Raw genomic sequence first — 16,154 nt, forward strand, 5'->3', positions numbered from 1 at the left:
TAAAATAAAATTTAAAATAAAATTTATTTTTAAAATTATATAGCCTATATAATTATTATATAAGTTTAGTTGATAGATTAAAATTATGATAATAGAATTAAAAAAATACAAAATTGAACCAAACCAAGTCGCAAAAGATTGACTTAGTTTAGATTTAATGTTATATTTAAATCAAATCAAACCTAACCGCATTTTTATTTTATGTTTGGTTTAAATGATTTTTTGTCTTAAAATTAATTAAACCAAACTAAATTCGTGGGTACTCTCCAAATTTGACAGGAAAAAATCACTTTGACCCAGGTTGGATTTAGATTTTTTTTTTTACTTTGAAAAGTGGAGACGGGTTAGTATGTTACTCCCCACTCGACCTCGTATCTGTCCCGCTATGTATATTTTTATAATTATTAATAATGTAATTATATAATTATATATACATATTATATGCAATTGTTAATTTTATAAAGTTGTGTTTAGTTTTAAAGAGAGAAATATAGTAGATAGAAATAGATGAAAGATAATAAGAGAAATAGAGTATAAATAAAGTATGATGTTTATTTGTTTGGTTTAAAAGGAATAGATGAAGTACAATTGAATAAACCAATTGAAATACCATAATACCCTCAAAAGTTGTATGATATTTAAAACTTAAAAAAAACAACACATGGCAAAATAGAAGGATAAAACAAGTACATTTAATATTGGGAGACAAGATTTGTTTTTGTGGGACTCATCATTTTCAAACTTAACTCTCTCGTTCATCTATCATACCAAACTGACAGATGTCAATTCTATCCCCTCAAGGATTAAGGGTCGGTTCTTAGAATTACAACTAAAGTTAGGGGTCTCAATGGGCGGGTTAAGGTGGCTTCGGGTGAAAAATAACTCGATCGATGCAAATGCAATTCATCTAGTTATTTCTCCATCAATTGTGATTGTCTAGGGTTTCAATTCAGGTAGTTCTCAGACTGACAAGTTGCAAGTCTAGTTGCTCGAGGAAGAAGAACAACAAGATGAATAAATCGACGAAACACATCTACATTGGTGACCAATGTGGCGTGAGAGGAACAACCCCTTGGGACAACCATAGTTGGTTGCTATTTGCTAAGGTTTCAATGGTGTCACATAAGTTTCTAGCAACAACATTAAGGAATGGTGTTATATGATGGGATGTAGTGGCTTTTTGAAGAAACCAATCTAAAGATGACGTAGTTTGAATGGGAATTGGGTGAGCATAGCAAGAAGGTTATAGTGTAACGATGGGGGGGGGGGGGGGGGGTAAAAGAGTGTGTTTTTTATTTCAAAGACTATGGTTCTAATTTTTCTTTAAGCATTTTTTAAGAAAATATTAATCAATTTTATGGTCGATTTTAAAATATAAGAAGACTCAAATAATAAATTAAAAAATAAGAAAATCGATTTGATAAATTATACAAAATAAGAGAACAAATTTTACATTAAATCTAATAAGTAAAATATTTACAACATCAAGAAGCATAGTCAAGCACACAAGTTCTCTGCGACTACGTCTTTGTGATGGACTATCCTAAACAATGAAAATGTTGCCACTGAATGTAACTTGGTGTCCTATTTTTTTTTTTCTCTAAAAATTGACTTCTGAAAAGTGTTTTCCAAAATGTTAAAATTTTTACATTTTTAGAAAGTACTTTAGAGAAAAATGATATTTTTGAAAATATATATATACAAAAAAGGTATATTAGAAAAGTTAGATGGTGTAAATAACAATTGGCATACAAATATATTTGGGCCATTTGAGGTCTAGGCCACGATAAAAGCAAAACAAACCGTGAAAATTGATGTCTTCTTTAAGCCGCATTTGATCCGTGAGTTCTACAAATGACAAAGCTGCACCAGATCCTAGAGTTAAAGAAGTTGTTCTTCCGATCTGATATTTCACTTTCATCATGATCGTTTATATTGAAAAACTTTAGTTAGATTTTGCAATCGTGTTTTATAGTCCTCAAGCCCAGGAAAAAAAAAAAAAAAAAACTCAACCTAGGAAAATGTTAGCTCAGGTTGAATTTTTAGTAGATAAATTATAATCCAAATCAAAACGAAAATTCCCATCTTTTGAATTGAAGTGTTTTGGTAGAATTATCTGCTCACACACATAACATATAAAAAAACTGGCACGTTACGATTGCCCTTTTCTTATGCAAGTGTTCATTGCCTTTTCATACCCACCAATAGCAGATACAATACAATAGACCATATTTCATCATATTTCCGCATTAAATTACTGAATATAGTACGGGATTATACAGTGTACGAAGTATATACGAAGATGAACATACGATAACAAAATCAAATGGCACGTACGTATCATCGCAACACGTTATTACCGAAGAGGACATAAGATAGAACATGTGATCATATATCGCAAATTAATCACCTTTATTCTGGGTAGCTCTCTAAATGCCAGAACAGATCAAAACTCGTAAGTCATAACAAGAAAAGTTTAGAAAGAACAAATCAGCAAAAATGAGGATAACATTGCAGAAAGCTGCAGAATAGGACACAAAAAAGCTTAATTAAAATTTCTAGTAAGAAACCATATAAGTCCACAACTTAGTAGTATCGTTTCACGTACGGAGCTGCATACAAAGTTGAAATTAACATTTTCAAAATCACAACAACCTCGTTTTTTCTTCGGAAAATAAAAGGTATAAGGAGCAAGGATCAATATCTATGTCATCCCGTTCCTAAAGGGTGTCACTGCCAAAGGATCTTCAGTTGCCCAAATGATCAAACAAGTCATATATCCAAAGACTTGCAATTGTCATTGGTTGATCACGACTTGTATGTTGTCACCATCCTCGTCTGCACCCTCGCTAACCTCGTTGCTGAATGCCTCAATTGCCATCCGAATTAGCATCTTGAATTGCAATTAATACAACACACCTAGCTAGGTAATTATAGAGTATGAATAGATGATTGCTCAAAGAGAGAACAAGAGAATGAACGTTTTCTAAATTATAAAGGGGAAGGGAAGGTATTTTCCTTTTGGGTATGGGGGATGTGGGTGGGGACATAGACAGAGGATCTTCCAAGCATATGCTTAGAGCATTAACTTGCTGGCCCATTCTTTTTCACATATGCTTTTGGCATCTTTTTTATGAATAATTAATAGAATTATTTTCTTGAACGTGGATGTACCTAAAGATTTTAGTTTGCTGTTTTTTTCTCCTTTGAAAAAAAATATGTATAATATAATGGTCTTTGTCTTGGATTTCGCTCTGTGAAATGATTATTTTTATGCGATTTGAGATGTCATTCGTTCGTTACTGAATTTGCTACTTAAATCGTAACTTCAAAAACAGAAAGATGACAAAATGAAAAAGGCAAAAAATGGGTCCTCTCGTTTTCCTTGTTAAATAGGAAAGGTTATGTCTGGGGTCATGAACTCATGGGTAGCAATTGATTGGTGTCCAATGGCACATGGTACACACTAGCTAGTTGCATTAATTGAAATTAGTGTTTGGCAAAATTAACAGACAACTTAGTTGATTGTTTGATTAAATTATGATGAATATAAAATAACATTACCTTTCCAAAAAAAAAAATAACGATGATATAGTTAAGATAAAAATGAAAAAAAGAATTTTTAAGTTCAAATACAAAAATATTATAATCTATAAAAATAAATTTCTTTATTAAACAAGTCTAGTTTAATCAAATAAGTTTTTAAGTTGGTTAAATATACCAAAAGCTAGTTTAATAAAGCATCGTGAAACTCACTTTTAAGTCAATTTTGAAGAATCTGTTGATTTGCATATTGAATGCACAGATGAAGTTTAAGTAATTGGCCACACATTCCTGCTTAGGATTTTGATTTGAGTTCCCCATTTTTTTTAGGAGAGAGTTTACCAATTAATAAACATTATGAATTCACCAACTGCACTTTGGTAGTTTTTGCTGGTACTGAGTAGCGAATTGTGACTCAAATTTAAATAAAATGAACACGAGTCCGTCAATTAATAAAGGATTGTCCATAGCTCGTAAGCAATTGATGCCATTTAGAATAAGCGTGATTGAATTATTGCTGACTGTTATCTTTGTTATATAAAAGTTGTCTAAATTATGTAATTTATATATAGTTTTATTTTGATAAACTTATTTGGAAGAGAAATAAAATTGTGCATCTCAAATTTCAGTTGAACCAATTATAAAAAAAGTTGAATGTGTCATCAAATGAATTTATTTTGATAGAGATTGATGTTTTTGACAATTTTATCAAAGCACGTGTGAAGTTTAAAGACGACTAAAAGCAAAATTATTTCGAAATTCAAAATATCAATTGAAACATATATAAAAAGTTACACAAATATATCAAATAACATTATATTTGGGTATTTAGAATATTATTGTATATGTGTGGAAACCATAAAATTCGACCGTTAAGTTTATAAATAAGATCTCTCATTATCAATTTTCGATTGATTGAATCATTATTATTTAACTCCACAAATTTTTGTTTCTTCATTTTATACGTCTTTTTACATCATTTACTTTTCCAATCTCCTTTTTCTTTTTAAAATTTTTACTATTTCAAGCTCTACTTTTGAATACTTAGAAAATTACTATCGAAATCAAATTGATTATAAAAAAAACCTTTAAATAAAAAACAATATTATAAAATCTACTTACCAAATATCTTGTAGACCATTATACGATACTATTATAATTAAAAATGAATATTTTTATCGAAATTATTATTATTATATGCATTAATTAAATATTAGACAATTATCTTATAAGTTAAATATTATGAACATGCTTGTTTGATTAACATGAGCCTACGATCGAGAATGAATTATATATCTCATTTTAAAATATTTATTTATTAATTAAATTATTTAGTGAAAATTATTCAATTATTATAATGATCTATTCTTTTAGAAGAATAAGTGCAGATTTAACTATTAACACAGACATTATCAAAAATTTGCAAAAGTCCAGGAGAAATAATTTCTGTTGTAGTAAATTTTCAGTAATATAGAGATGATATATTTGCAGCATGCAATCACTTGTTTGTTGGGAAATTTTAATTTAAAAAAAGTTTAACTCCAGTTGGTGGTGGGGAACTTAATCTTGAAGAGGCCGATGAAGCTATACATAATTTTAAACCCGCAAAATCGTTTTATATGTGGTGAAGTTCATTAGAAAAGTATTCTTATTCTCAATTGATGTAACCTGACTTTTAAATTTTCCTTTGAAAAAATAACTTTTTCGACAATAAAATTTAAACATTTCCTAATATTTTTTACCTTTTACATACTACATTATTTAACGTTTTGGTATTCCCATGTGATTATATTTTTATAATCTAAAATATTAGAATGACACCCAAAGATGACTCTAATAAGTAGGATGATAGGAAATCATGAGAATATGTATCAAAGAGATAGATGCTCTAAACAATCCAGGAACTCATGTTAGTAAATAAGGATGGAAAAATATAGAGAAACAATTCCAAAAAAGAATAAGATATGCTTATGACAATATTCAATTAAAAAATAAATAAGATTTACTAAAAAAAAAATTCAATCTTTTGCCAAGTTGGTTGTAAAAGACAGTAGTCTTGATTGGAATTATGAGAAAAATATCATCGTAGCATATGAAGAATAGTGGATTTCAAAAAGCAAGGTATATTCATGTTTTTATTATACTATGCAAATAATTTTTTTATTTATGTTTTGATTCTCTATTTTTTAATTTATTTATATTTGACTATAGGAAGATCCAGATATCCTGAAATGGAAGCACGAGGGACCTGAATGCTTATATTTGTTGGAAAAATGTTTCAAGGGCACATTAACTAATGGATTTTCTATTTTAATTTCATATCAAGATCCATTGACATATGAAACACCTAATGTTGATGGTGAGAATAATGCAACGCATGGAGGAACTTAATTTCATGAAGGTGGGACCGGTAATCATCAAGGTGATAATGAACATGTGAATGAAGAACCACCAAATGTAATGCTCAGTCCCTCAAATGTGAATGCAAAGAGAAAAAGGGTGGGAAAAAGAGACAAAAAATATGGGATAGTAGATAAACTTCAATGATCTTTTGATTATATTGTCGATGTGTTGAATCGAGTCTCTAATACTACTGTTACCAAACTAAAACTAGAAGACCTTTATAGTTATGACAAGTGTTTGTCATTATTGAATGATGTTCCAAACTTGATGAAGGGGTCATATTTATATTTTTTGGCTATGAGAATCTTAACGGTCAAAGATAACCAAGTAGCATTTTATACTTCATGGACAATGATCGTGAGATGACCTTTGATTGACTAAGCACTTCTATTGAGACAGACATCCCTCGAGCTTGTCGTTAGGATGTTTAATGCTTAGGCCTAATGGTTGAGGCTCTTAAGATTGTGACTTTGATATATGTTATGTTGTTTTAATTGTTATCTTTGTCGTAATTTGATGTTTGACATGTTGAATATTTAGACTTGATCTTTTAATGTATGAAATTGGTGTCACTTTAAGATCTGTTGCATAATGAAAATATTTTAAAAGTCCTATTTTAAGTAGTGATTAGATTTATATTTTGATTTATAGGATGAAAGATAATTCAGATGAAAGTGAGTATAGCTCTGACATGGAAAATGAAGTGTCAAATAATAATATTAATATGTTTCCACTGCATGTCATTACTATTTTAGCTGCATTCTTAGTTACAAATCATGCATTGAAACGTGTTTATGAAATAAGCTAAAACCACTTCAATTCTCGCTGGTCACAAGTGGTATGAAGAATTAATACAAAGAAATAAGAATAGGTTTTTTGAGCAACTTCGAATGAGGAAAATGTATTTCAAGTTATGAGCTACATAACAAAATTTTAATGGTAGAGATCACAATGATATACCTCGTCATGAAAAATGACAAGAATTATCTCAAGTAGATGTTAAATACATGAAAGAAATGTTATCAAAGATCAATTGTTAAGACGAGTGCAACATTAGTTTCTCTTAGGTCTTTACTTTTTAAAATAAGTTTGACATTTTAATTTTTATTGGTTGTTTCTACAAGTTATTGGAGTACTTATCTAACATATAAGTGAATATGTAAGTTTTAGTAAATATGAACATTTATGTTTTTTAGTCTTATTTATTTATTTTATTGAGTTTTTTTTCTATGAGGTAATTTTTAAAATAAAAATATAATAGCAATGTTATTAATAAACTTTAGTGTAACTTCATGTGTAGAACCACTACTAATCACCAAAATTTGAAAACATTTTATTAATAAAATATTGTAATAACATGGCTGTTAGGCTAAAAAAATAATATTTGGAGTTTTCATTTATCTATTATTCATATTTAAATGTCTTTTTTAATTAAAAAAATGGGCATATGATGCATGTAAAAAAAAAAGTGACTTTTACTAAACAAACATGTTTACTTTATAAGTGCTTATAAGGTTTTTTTAGGTGATTTTGGAATAAAAAAACATTTCTCCACTTGACATACACAAACAAGTTAATAATCACTTTTAATTAATTTTTTTTTACAATTGTAACCTAACATAAATGCACATTTGCTTTCGTAAAATCACTTATTTTAAAAGCACGTTGTGGTTCGAAACTTGTATTAAAGTTAAACTTCATTTTCATACTAACTTATTTGACTCTTTATGTAGAGGTGGCACTCTTTGTCTCTAACCATAAGCTCGAAGTTATAAATATGTTAGAAGTATAAACACTAATATATAATATAACGAATATTACTATAAGGATTTATTTATTAAGACAAAACTATAATATTTAAATACGCCCGTAAGGGGCAGAAGGGAACATATGAAAACAACAAGGTGATAATTTTGATTTTCATCTAGATTACCACCATGTAATATAGCATGTACATTAAAAAGTTTGTCTGAATAACAGATTAAAATTCGTATAACTGCATGTTGGAATATCTATTTTATAGTACATTTGTTTTCAAGTTGCTAAAGAACATACTGGTATTGCATAGGCGAGTGATTTTGTTTTTATCATCAATGTGAAAGTTTTATTGATGAAAACCTTATTATCAATGCACATTAGGCATGATAATAAAAAATTGAATATGTGGGTATGTGTCCGATCCATCTCGAATTTAATGGTAAAAAACTTATTTTGAGTGAAGTTGAATTTGAATTTTCTCCCATTTAAAAAAAGTAAGAACTAAGTTTCAGGTTTTCCCATAATAAAACACATCATAATGTAACATAATATCTCTCCATGACTTATTTGCTAAGCAAGTAATAATCAATCTACATTTGCACAATTTAAAAAAATTGAGAGATGACAATAATAAGATGATGAAAATGTAATTAACTATTTTATGTGTCACATCATAAGCTATACTATAGTGGCACATAATGCATAGGAATCACATTTATATTAGGTCATCATGCTATTTAGGGGCGATCAAATTAAATTAGTTTAATTGGTTCAAAATTGATATGATTTTAGAAAAATTCTGAACTGAATTTATTGTCAACGAGTTTTAAATCATTTTTTCGAATCGGTTCTAAATTGATTTTTAAATTGCTTTTTTTTTATTAAAAGAAAGAAAGAAAAAGAAGTTCAGTTAACTAAACTTTTTTTCGGAAACAGTTTGACTTACAAACTAGATTTTTTCACACCCTTAATAAACAGTACCAATTTAAATTAACAGAAAAATTAATTATTAATTCAAATTTATAAAATTAAATTAATAAAGATTTGTTTACTTTTTAATAATCAGTGTATTTATCATCATTATAAAAAAAAATAAAACGATTATCCTTTCTTTTTCGTACCTTCCTCCACCCTGTACAAAAAAAAATAACTTCATCCAGCACCGTCACAAACCCCACCCCACCCCCAGCCAACCTCGCCATCACCCTGAACTGAAGTAGGATGGGCTCTTCGTTATTCGCGCTCAAAGCTTCTGTTGCCTCCGATCGAAGAGATTTGCTTCGATTCCGAACGCGCTCTTGCTTCCTGGCTCGTCTGCTTGGATTATTCATGAAAACAACAAATCCCATCGTTCTTTGTCAGTTTGATTGCACTATTTTGCCCCAATTGTTATTGTGGCTTTTTCGGATTTCTAGTTTGAGAGGGCTTTGTTACGCTTGATTCGGAATTGTCGGATTTTCATCCTCGATCGTTTGATAATGATCTTGTTGCTATGATTTTTCGAGTCTCTGGAAGGAATCTCAAATCCGGAGTGCGTTCAGATTTTTGTGTAAAGCGAAGAAGAATACAGGGAAACAATTAATTATAGACAAATAAAACTAATTAGATGAGTTAATCTGTCATACATTTTAGTTTTATTCCTAAAATATTCATTTCATTAATGATTCAAGAGATGATTATTTATTAAAAGATAATTTTTAACTATTTTATTTTTGTTGACATAATTAGACCTCACAATTAATTAGAGATAAAAATAAAATTTAATAATAAAGTAGTTATATATTTTTTAAAAGATAAATAATAATTAGTGTCTTAGAGTATTTTTGAAAATTTTTAAGTGAATGTTTTAAGTTATTTTTTGTGATTATTATATTATTTCTCATGATCTACACATCATTTTGCTTTAATAATAAGAAATTCTAAGAAATTTTAACAAACTTTGTATATTTTTTTTCTCTTTAATTTAATTATGGTGTTATTATGTGACAAATAAATATTATTTTTTATTGTCAATAAATAGTTTATTGTGGAAGATATATATTTTAATTTTAAGAAATTCTCCTTGTTATAGATTTGATCTAATGAGAAAAAAAAAGCAAGAAACTTAAAAAATCAGTTAAGAAATTCCTATTGGAAATGTTGGTATAAAAATGTTTAAAAAACTTAAAAATGTTTTTGATGAAAAGGGAAAAATTATGTTGCCAATAATCATTTTCACATTTTCGTATGATTTTCACAATAAATATTTTTATAAATTTTTTTTAACCAATATCCTAAAAATATTAATTAATAAGATCCTTCTCATAATTAGGACTAATAAAATTTTTCTTTTTGTTTCTTATATATAAAATCAAAATAACAACAAATATAATCACGGCTAAAATTGCTATTATTTGTAAAAAAGAAAAATCGTTAGAAATTTACAATTCTAATAACATCAATCTAATTGGACTTAAAGAATTAAAATGGATTTTTTTAAAAATTTAGGTTAAATGAAATCTTTTAAAGCTTAGGTAGTAATAAATATAATTTTCTATCCCTTTGTAGCATTGGTGGAGAGAGGGGCACTGACTCACACCCACAATAGTCGGGGGCAGCTTCAAAGTACCTCCACATTGTCTCCTACTCTTACTGTTCTCTTCTCTTCTCATCATTTTTATTTTTTCCAATCAAACCAAACAAAACATAAGCACCGCTCTTTTCTCTCCGAAATCCCCATCTCCCTTCACTTCTGAGCTCTGGACGAGATCCCAGATCTCACCATCTTTCACGCACTCTTCCATCAGATTCACCCTTTCGTTTAACGCAAACTCATAACTTGAAGGTTAATGGCTGCTCCACCGGCAAGGGCTCGTGCCGATTACGATTATCTCATAAAGCTTCTCTTGATCGGTGACAGCGGTAAAGTTTTCTTTTTTGTTTAAATAATTATTTTGTTGGCAAAAAATATGTTTTTAAAAAAAAAAGTAAAAACAAGGGGAAAATGTGATTTAAGATTGGGGCTATTTTTCTATATAATGGTAAATGATGGATTTCGCTGGGGGTTCCCTTCTTGTAATTTCGTCATTTTTATTTTATTTTAATCTTGAATCGTTGAGTTTGGAGTTCGTGGCAAATGCACATCTAGTTTTTTTTTTTTAAAATCGTGAAAGGTTTGATCTTTTCATGATCTGGTTCGAGTCAGCGTTTGAATCATTGTTTCTGTGGTTGTGTCGCAAATTCTGGTGTCAAGAGGTCGAATTGCAAATTCGAGCTGATCTAGATGGTTATCGTTTAAAATTAACCTTCTCTTTGATCTATTTATCATTTGTTTAATTCAAAGTATTTGCTTGCCAAAATACGACTTAGGCCGTCTAGTTTCATCTACCAGATGTTCTTGTGTTGTTGATACCTTCATTTCCTTTTTCCCTTAAAAAAATAGAGTAAACAGTGTATGCACTGACGGTGTAAAGGATTTTTACCATCCAATTACAAATGACTATGTATGATAAGAATAACCATCTTAAAAGTTATATCAAATTATTAACGATGATTTCTGATTAGTTGATTGTGTAAAAGGTTTTACACTAATAGTTCATCTAAATTAATCTCAAAGTTATGGCATTGGTTGATGCCTCAGGATGGATTAGAAGTATTTAATAGACAACATAGTAATCACAGTGGAATAGTTGTGTTGCTTTTGTCTGAAACATAGCTGTAAGTTAACCTCTTAAGTTTTGTCTTTTTGCAGGTGTTGGGAAAAGTTGCCTCCTTCTGCGTTTCTCCGATGGTTCTTTCACCACTAGTTTCATCACAACTATAGGGTACGTTTTTTCAATTTAGGAGTAATTCTGCAGAATTTTGTTTGCATCAGTTTCTCTCTCTAACTTCACAAGGCCTACCTTCCTGATGTAGCATTGATTTTAAGATAAGAACCATTGAGCTTGATGGCAAACGGATCAAGCTCCAAATTTGGGATACTGCAGGGCAGGAGCGGTTTCGGACAATTACAACTGGTAAGATTTATGATTCTTAAAGGTATTGTTATATTGATTTTAGTATCATTGTATGTGACACATGGGCACTCGTTGCTTACCAGTTGGCATCTGGTTTGTGGCACTTCCTGATGTAGGATTAAAAGATAGTAAAAAAACAAGGGAGAAATAGTACTGAGAAAAATATAAACATAAAGAAAACTAGAGAAAAGAGTGGCAGGATAGAAATGGGAAGTAACCAGTGAGAAACATCATAATTGTTATTCAGTATCAGATCTGATGACTGATATGTTAGACTGTAATGTATAGGTAATATGCAGTTCAAGTTTGAAGATAATTCTAACTACTTAGGATATGGCAAAATTTGAATCCCCTAAGTTATGTCCCAGCTGAAGCCTAAAATAGTCTCCTGCTCCTTGCTTTTTATTTCCATTATACTACTGAAACCCTGTAGAACTTATAGTTGAAAAAGTTTTTGGGAGGCATGGAGCAACTTCCATGTAGATTTTTTACTCAAGTTAATTGTTGACTGTTATTTATGTAAAGATACTAGAACTAGTGAGCCTATATTTAATTTATGTTAGATGAATATTATGGAGATTCCTTTAGGAGAGTTGGGTTTTGGAGGTGAAGGGAAGGGAGGGCAATTTTTTTTATTTTTTTTTTAAATTAAGAGAGTTATAAAATGTTGATCCTGTGAAAGGTGAGGGAGACCAAAGAAGACATTGGAGGAAATCCTCAAGGGAGATCTTAGGCTAAATAATATTCCTAGTTTTGAATTGTGTCGAATGACATCGTGTGATCTATGTGGTCGACCTTACCCGGTGGGATAAGGCTTTGTTTTGCTGTTGTAGAGTAATATAATGTTTATCCTAAACATACCCGTAGTATTAATGTGTCAAGAGTTAAACTTCAGGCGTATCTGTACTTTACCATTGTTTCATTCATGTTACCCTAGAATTCTTGTATCTTTCATTGTTTTTTAGAAAAATGCACAAGTGAGAGTATGTCATTTTAAGTTTTTTGTGCTACATGTCTTTTCCTAAAATTTCTTATTTGGCAGCTTACTACCGTGGTGCTATGGGCATATTGCTAGTCTATGATGTTACAGATGAAGCATCATTTAACAGTGAAGTTCCCAGCTATTGCTTAATTTTGAAATTTGCAAATCTGTTCACATTTCACAACTCTTCAAACTTTGAAGGCTTTTCCATCTTGAATATTCATCCTGCTTCTACTAATTTCAGATATCAGGAATTGGATTCGCAATATTGAGCAACATGCTTCAGACAATGTTAACAAAATACTGGTGGGGAACAAAGCTGATATGGATGAAAGCAAAAGGGTAAGCAAACTTTGTTTGCGTTTCATGAAAACTCACTTTTATATTTTTCCTCACATCTTTCAAACACAAATTTGACTTGAACAACAGAGTTGCAGAGATAAGATCAAAGGGGCTTAAAAAACCAACCATTACTGTCATCAAATGTTCTTCCATCATTGTTATGCAAGTTTTACTGATAGTTGATTTTCATCATTGAGGATGTTAGAGAAATTATATTAGTGCTTGTGAATGAAACGTGTTTTTGTTGCTGGGATGGGGAGGTTTGAAAGGGGGTTGAGTTTTGATTTGATGCCATTAATTGAAGTGGTAACATCCGGGAGCCTCCTCTCTCTTATGTATGCATGCATACATGCATGTCAGGTTTGAAATGTTTCTGATTATAATATACCTTTGGCTTTCTTTTAAGGCCGTGCCTACGTCCAAGGGCCAAGCACTGGCTGATGAGTATGGGATCAAATTCTTTGAAACTGTAAGTGGCATATACTTGGAAAATATCGAAATCCCTGAACTTTTATGTTATTATGCTCATGAAAAACACTATTGCAGAGTGCAAAGACAAATCTAAACGTGGAGGAAGTTTTCTTCTCAATAGCAAGAGATATAAAACAAAGGCTGGCTGACACTGACACCAAGGCAGAGGTATTTGAACTTCCTCTCTTTTTATTTTAAGCATTACTATTATCATATACCCAACTTCTCTTCTATCTCATTTTCACCTTATTTTTCTTCCTATTTGTCTCTTTATTTTTTCATCACGTCATTTATCATATCTATTAATTTCTCTGTCCTTCTCTTCCTTACAACCACACACCACAAAAATGGTTCCAATTTCAATACTTTAATGCGTTAGTAGTTTCCTCTCCCCTAAGCTCTCTTATCTCTCCCTCAAGTTGAATATCAGTGATATTTTCGTTGCAGCCATCAACAATCAAAATCAACCAAGACCAGTCAGGAGGGGCTGGACAGGCTGCACAAAAATCGGCTTGTTGTGGTTGAGGACAAATGTTACAAATTGGAGGCAACATTCTTGTACAAGAACAAGAAGAAAGAAGAAATTACGTGTATAATGATCATGATGCTGACTTTGTGCTTAACCTTGTCATTCTTTATAAATTTGTGTGATAAGTAGTGTCTCTGACTTTTTTAACAAGTTACATTAAATCCAAAACTAAATGTGATTGTGGTGATTGCATGTCTAACTGCCCCTCGCTTTCTTTGGTTGGGAGACGTGAGATCCATTGAATGTTGACTTTCTTTTCTTCCTTTGACTGTATAAATGCGATGGCCTGTGCTGGATCGGTACACATTTTGAAATTTTGTTCTGAATGGGCAATATGATGAAATATAAATACAACCTGCATATTTAATTACTTTGCATAAAGCTGATATAAAAATATAGGTTTTAATTATCCATTTGGTCTCAATAGTTATAAAAAGCTTTTCTTTTTAGTGCTTGTACTTAAAAAATATTTTCTTTTAGCCTTTATACATATATTTTTAATCTTTTTAATACACGTCGTAGGGATTGAGAGATTAAAATGATATGTCTATAAACTAAAAGATTAAAAAATGTGTAGAGACTAGAAAGGAATGTTTTTAAATATAGGACTAAAGAGGGAAGTTTTTGTAATTTTAGGAATCAAATGTCATAAAGTTTGACAAAATTAAATCAGGTGTTACTAGTACTTTGTGTGTTTGAGACTTGCTTTGCGCTAGAGTGTGTAGCAATGCTAAGAGAATCTTACATGTTATTGTCTGCAACATTGTCCGTCTACAACTCGTTATTTCACGCAACAAACGGTTTCATGAATATTCATCATTACGTATTGGTTTTCTTCCTTGGAAGAAATTTGTGCTGCAGCAACCCAACCACCACCCTTCACAGTTCACACAACATTCAAAAGCAACCTTCGGAATTATTGGAAAGAAGGTCAACATAATCTAGTAAGCTGTACTCTTGATAATTTTCAGACAGTGTATTCCTTGGAGGGCGCCCATCACATTGATCTGTCTTCAAGTTGTCCCAAGAAAGGTTACTCATGAAAAAACACAAACATAACTATGCCAGTGTAAAAATTAAAGATAAAGAAGGCACTAGATAATTTAGTCTAGTTGAAAGCTTCAGGACGTAATTGATTAAAAGAAGTTTTCTATCATAACAACTGAAATGCTACCAAAAGGGAGATTTGTGGAGCTGTTAAATTGCCTCCAGAGGTTGATGAGAATTTAGTTGCATTGGACCTTGAGAATATTAATAAAATTAAACCTATAAACTACTGTTTCAAGGTTAAAACTTGAAAGTTAAAACCATACATGGGGCAACTTATCCCCCCTTTTTAGAGTGCCTTTGTGGGTGGAAAGCTCATATGAAATGATATAATTATTGCTCATAAATTTTTTCATGCTTTAGGGAAGCACTTGGTAAGGGAAAGAGGAACAACAACAAATTGGATATGAACAAAGCTTATGACAGAATGAAATGACCTTTTATTGAAAGGGTTTTACTTGCATTTGGTTTTGAAGAGGGAGGGTTTTTCTATTAGCTTTTGCCTTAGTATTGCTGCTTGTACTTTTGACATTCAATTATTGTCCTAGTGCTATTTGTTGGGTTTAGACTTACTGAGCCTTTTCTTTTGTTGTTTCGTTGGGCCTCAATGCCTTCAAGGAATGGACCCAAAAATAGAAACGCAAACCAAACAGACATTATGGTAACTACTATTGTCACTACCAACTTTGCTAATGGCACTACTAACTTGTGTGAAACTCCCATTTTGCCCACTCGTCAAATTCCTACACCCCTCAGGCTTCCCTTCACCAAAATCCTTCACCACCCCATCCCCATCCTCCAGCACCGCCGCATGACCCCCTCCGGCATTAGCCAAAACCATCGTGCCACCTTCCCCTACTACTTCCACCTCGTGGAGACCCCCACCTAGCCCAAATCTAAGTTGCACAACACCACCAATCCAAATAAAAAACATATCTAAGTTGCACCGCACCACCATCCCAGATCTAGAACTGCCACGCGCAGCATCATCCTCCCCATTGAGATCTACACCACCTCATGCCACCTCGTAAAGATCTTAGTGTTTGTGTTGTTTTTATGTGTAGGGGAAGGGAAAGAGGAAGGA

At 31.2% G+C, this 16,154-nt stretch overlaps 1 protein-coding gene across 2 annotated transcripts; it reads left to right on the forward strand.

Moving 5' to 3' along the window:
• The first annotated feature begins 10,247 nt into the window (after positions 1–10,247).
• On the forward strand, positions 10,248–14,392 carry LOC100779203 (ras-related protein RABE1c-like). 2 transcript variants are annotated; one of them, NM_001254384.3, is made up of 8 exons: positions 10,256–10,605; positions 11,435–11,507; positions 11,599–11,699; positions 12,742–12,807; positions 12,926–13,023; positions 13,430–13,492; positions 13,570–13,662; positions 13,942–14,392. In NM_001254384.3, exons 1-8 carry the CDS (start codon positions 10,533–10,535, stop codon positions 14,017–14,019), a joined length of 645 nt encoding a protein of 214 aa, NP_001241313.1. In that variant the 5' UTR covers positions 10,256–10,532; the 3' UTR covers positions 14,020–14,392. The 2 variants fall into 2 exon arrangements, with proteins under 2 accessions (XP_014619803.1, NP_001241313.1); XM_014764317.2 differs by lacking the exon at positions 12,742–12,807 and having other exon boundaries at positions 10,248–10,605; positions 13,942–14,222.
• The last annotated feature ends 1,762 nt before the right edge of the window (positions 14,393–16,154 follow it).

Source organism: Glycine max, chromosome 12 (genome assembly GCF_000004515.6).
Source record: "Glycine max cultivar Williams 82 chromosome 12, Glycine_max_v4.0, whole genome shotgun sequence".
NCBI lineage: Eukaryota > Viridiplantae > Streptophyta > Magnoliopsida > Fabales > Fabaceae > Glycine > Glycine max.

What these genes read in the sequence shown, in the direction of transcription:
- LOC100779203 (NM_001254384.3), top strand. Translation starts at nt 10,533, where the DNA reads ATGGCTGCTCCACCGGCAAGGGCTCGTGCCGATTACGATTATCTCATA. An exon ending in AGTTTCATCACAACTATAGG is followed by an intron (nt 11,508 to 11,598) that starts GTACGTTTTTTC and finishes TTCCTGATGTAG; the next exon opens with CATTGATTTTAAGATAAGAA. An exon ending in GTTTCGGACAATTACAACTG is followed by an intron (nt 11,700 to 12,741) that starts GTAAGATTTATG and finishes CTTATTTGGCAG; the next exon opens with CTTACTACCGTGGTGCTATG.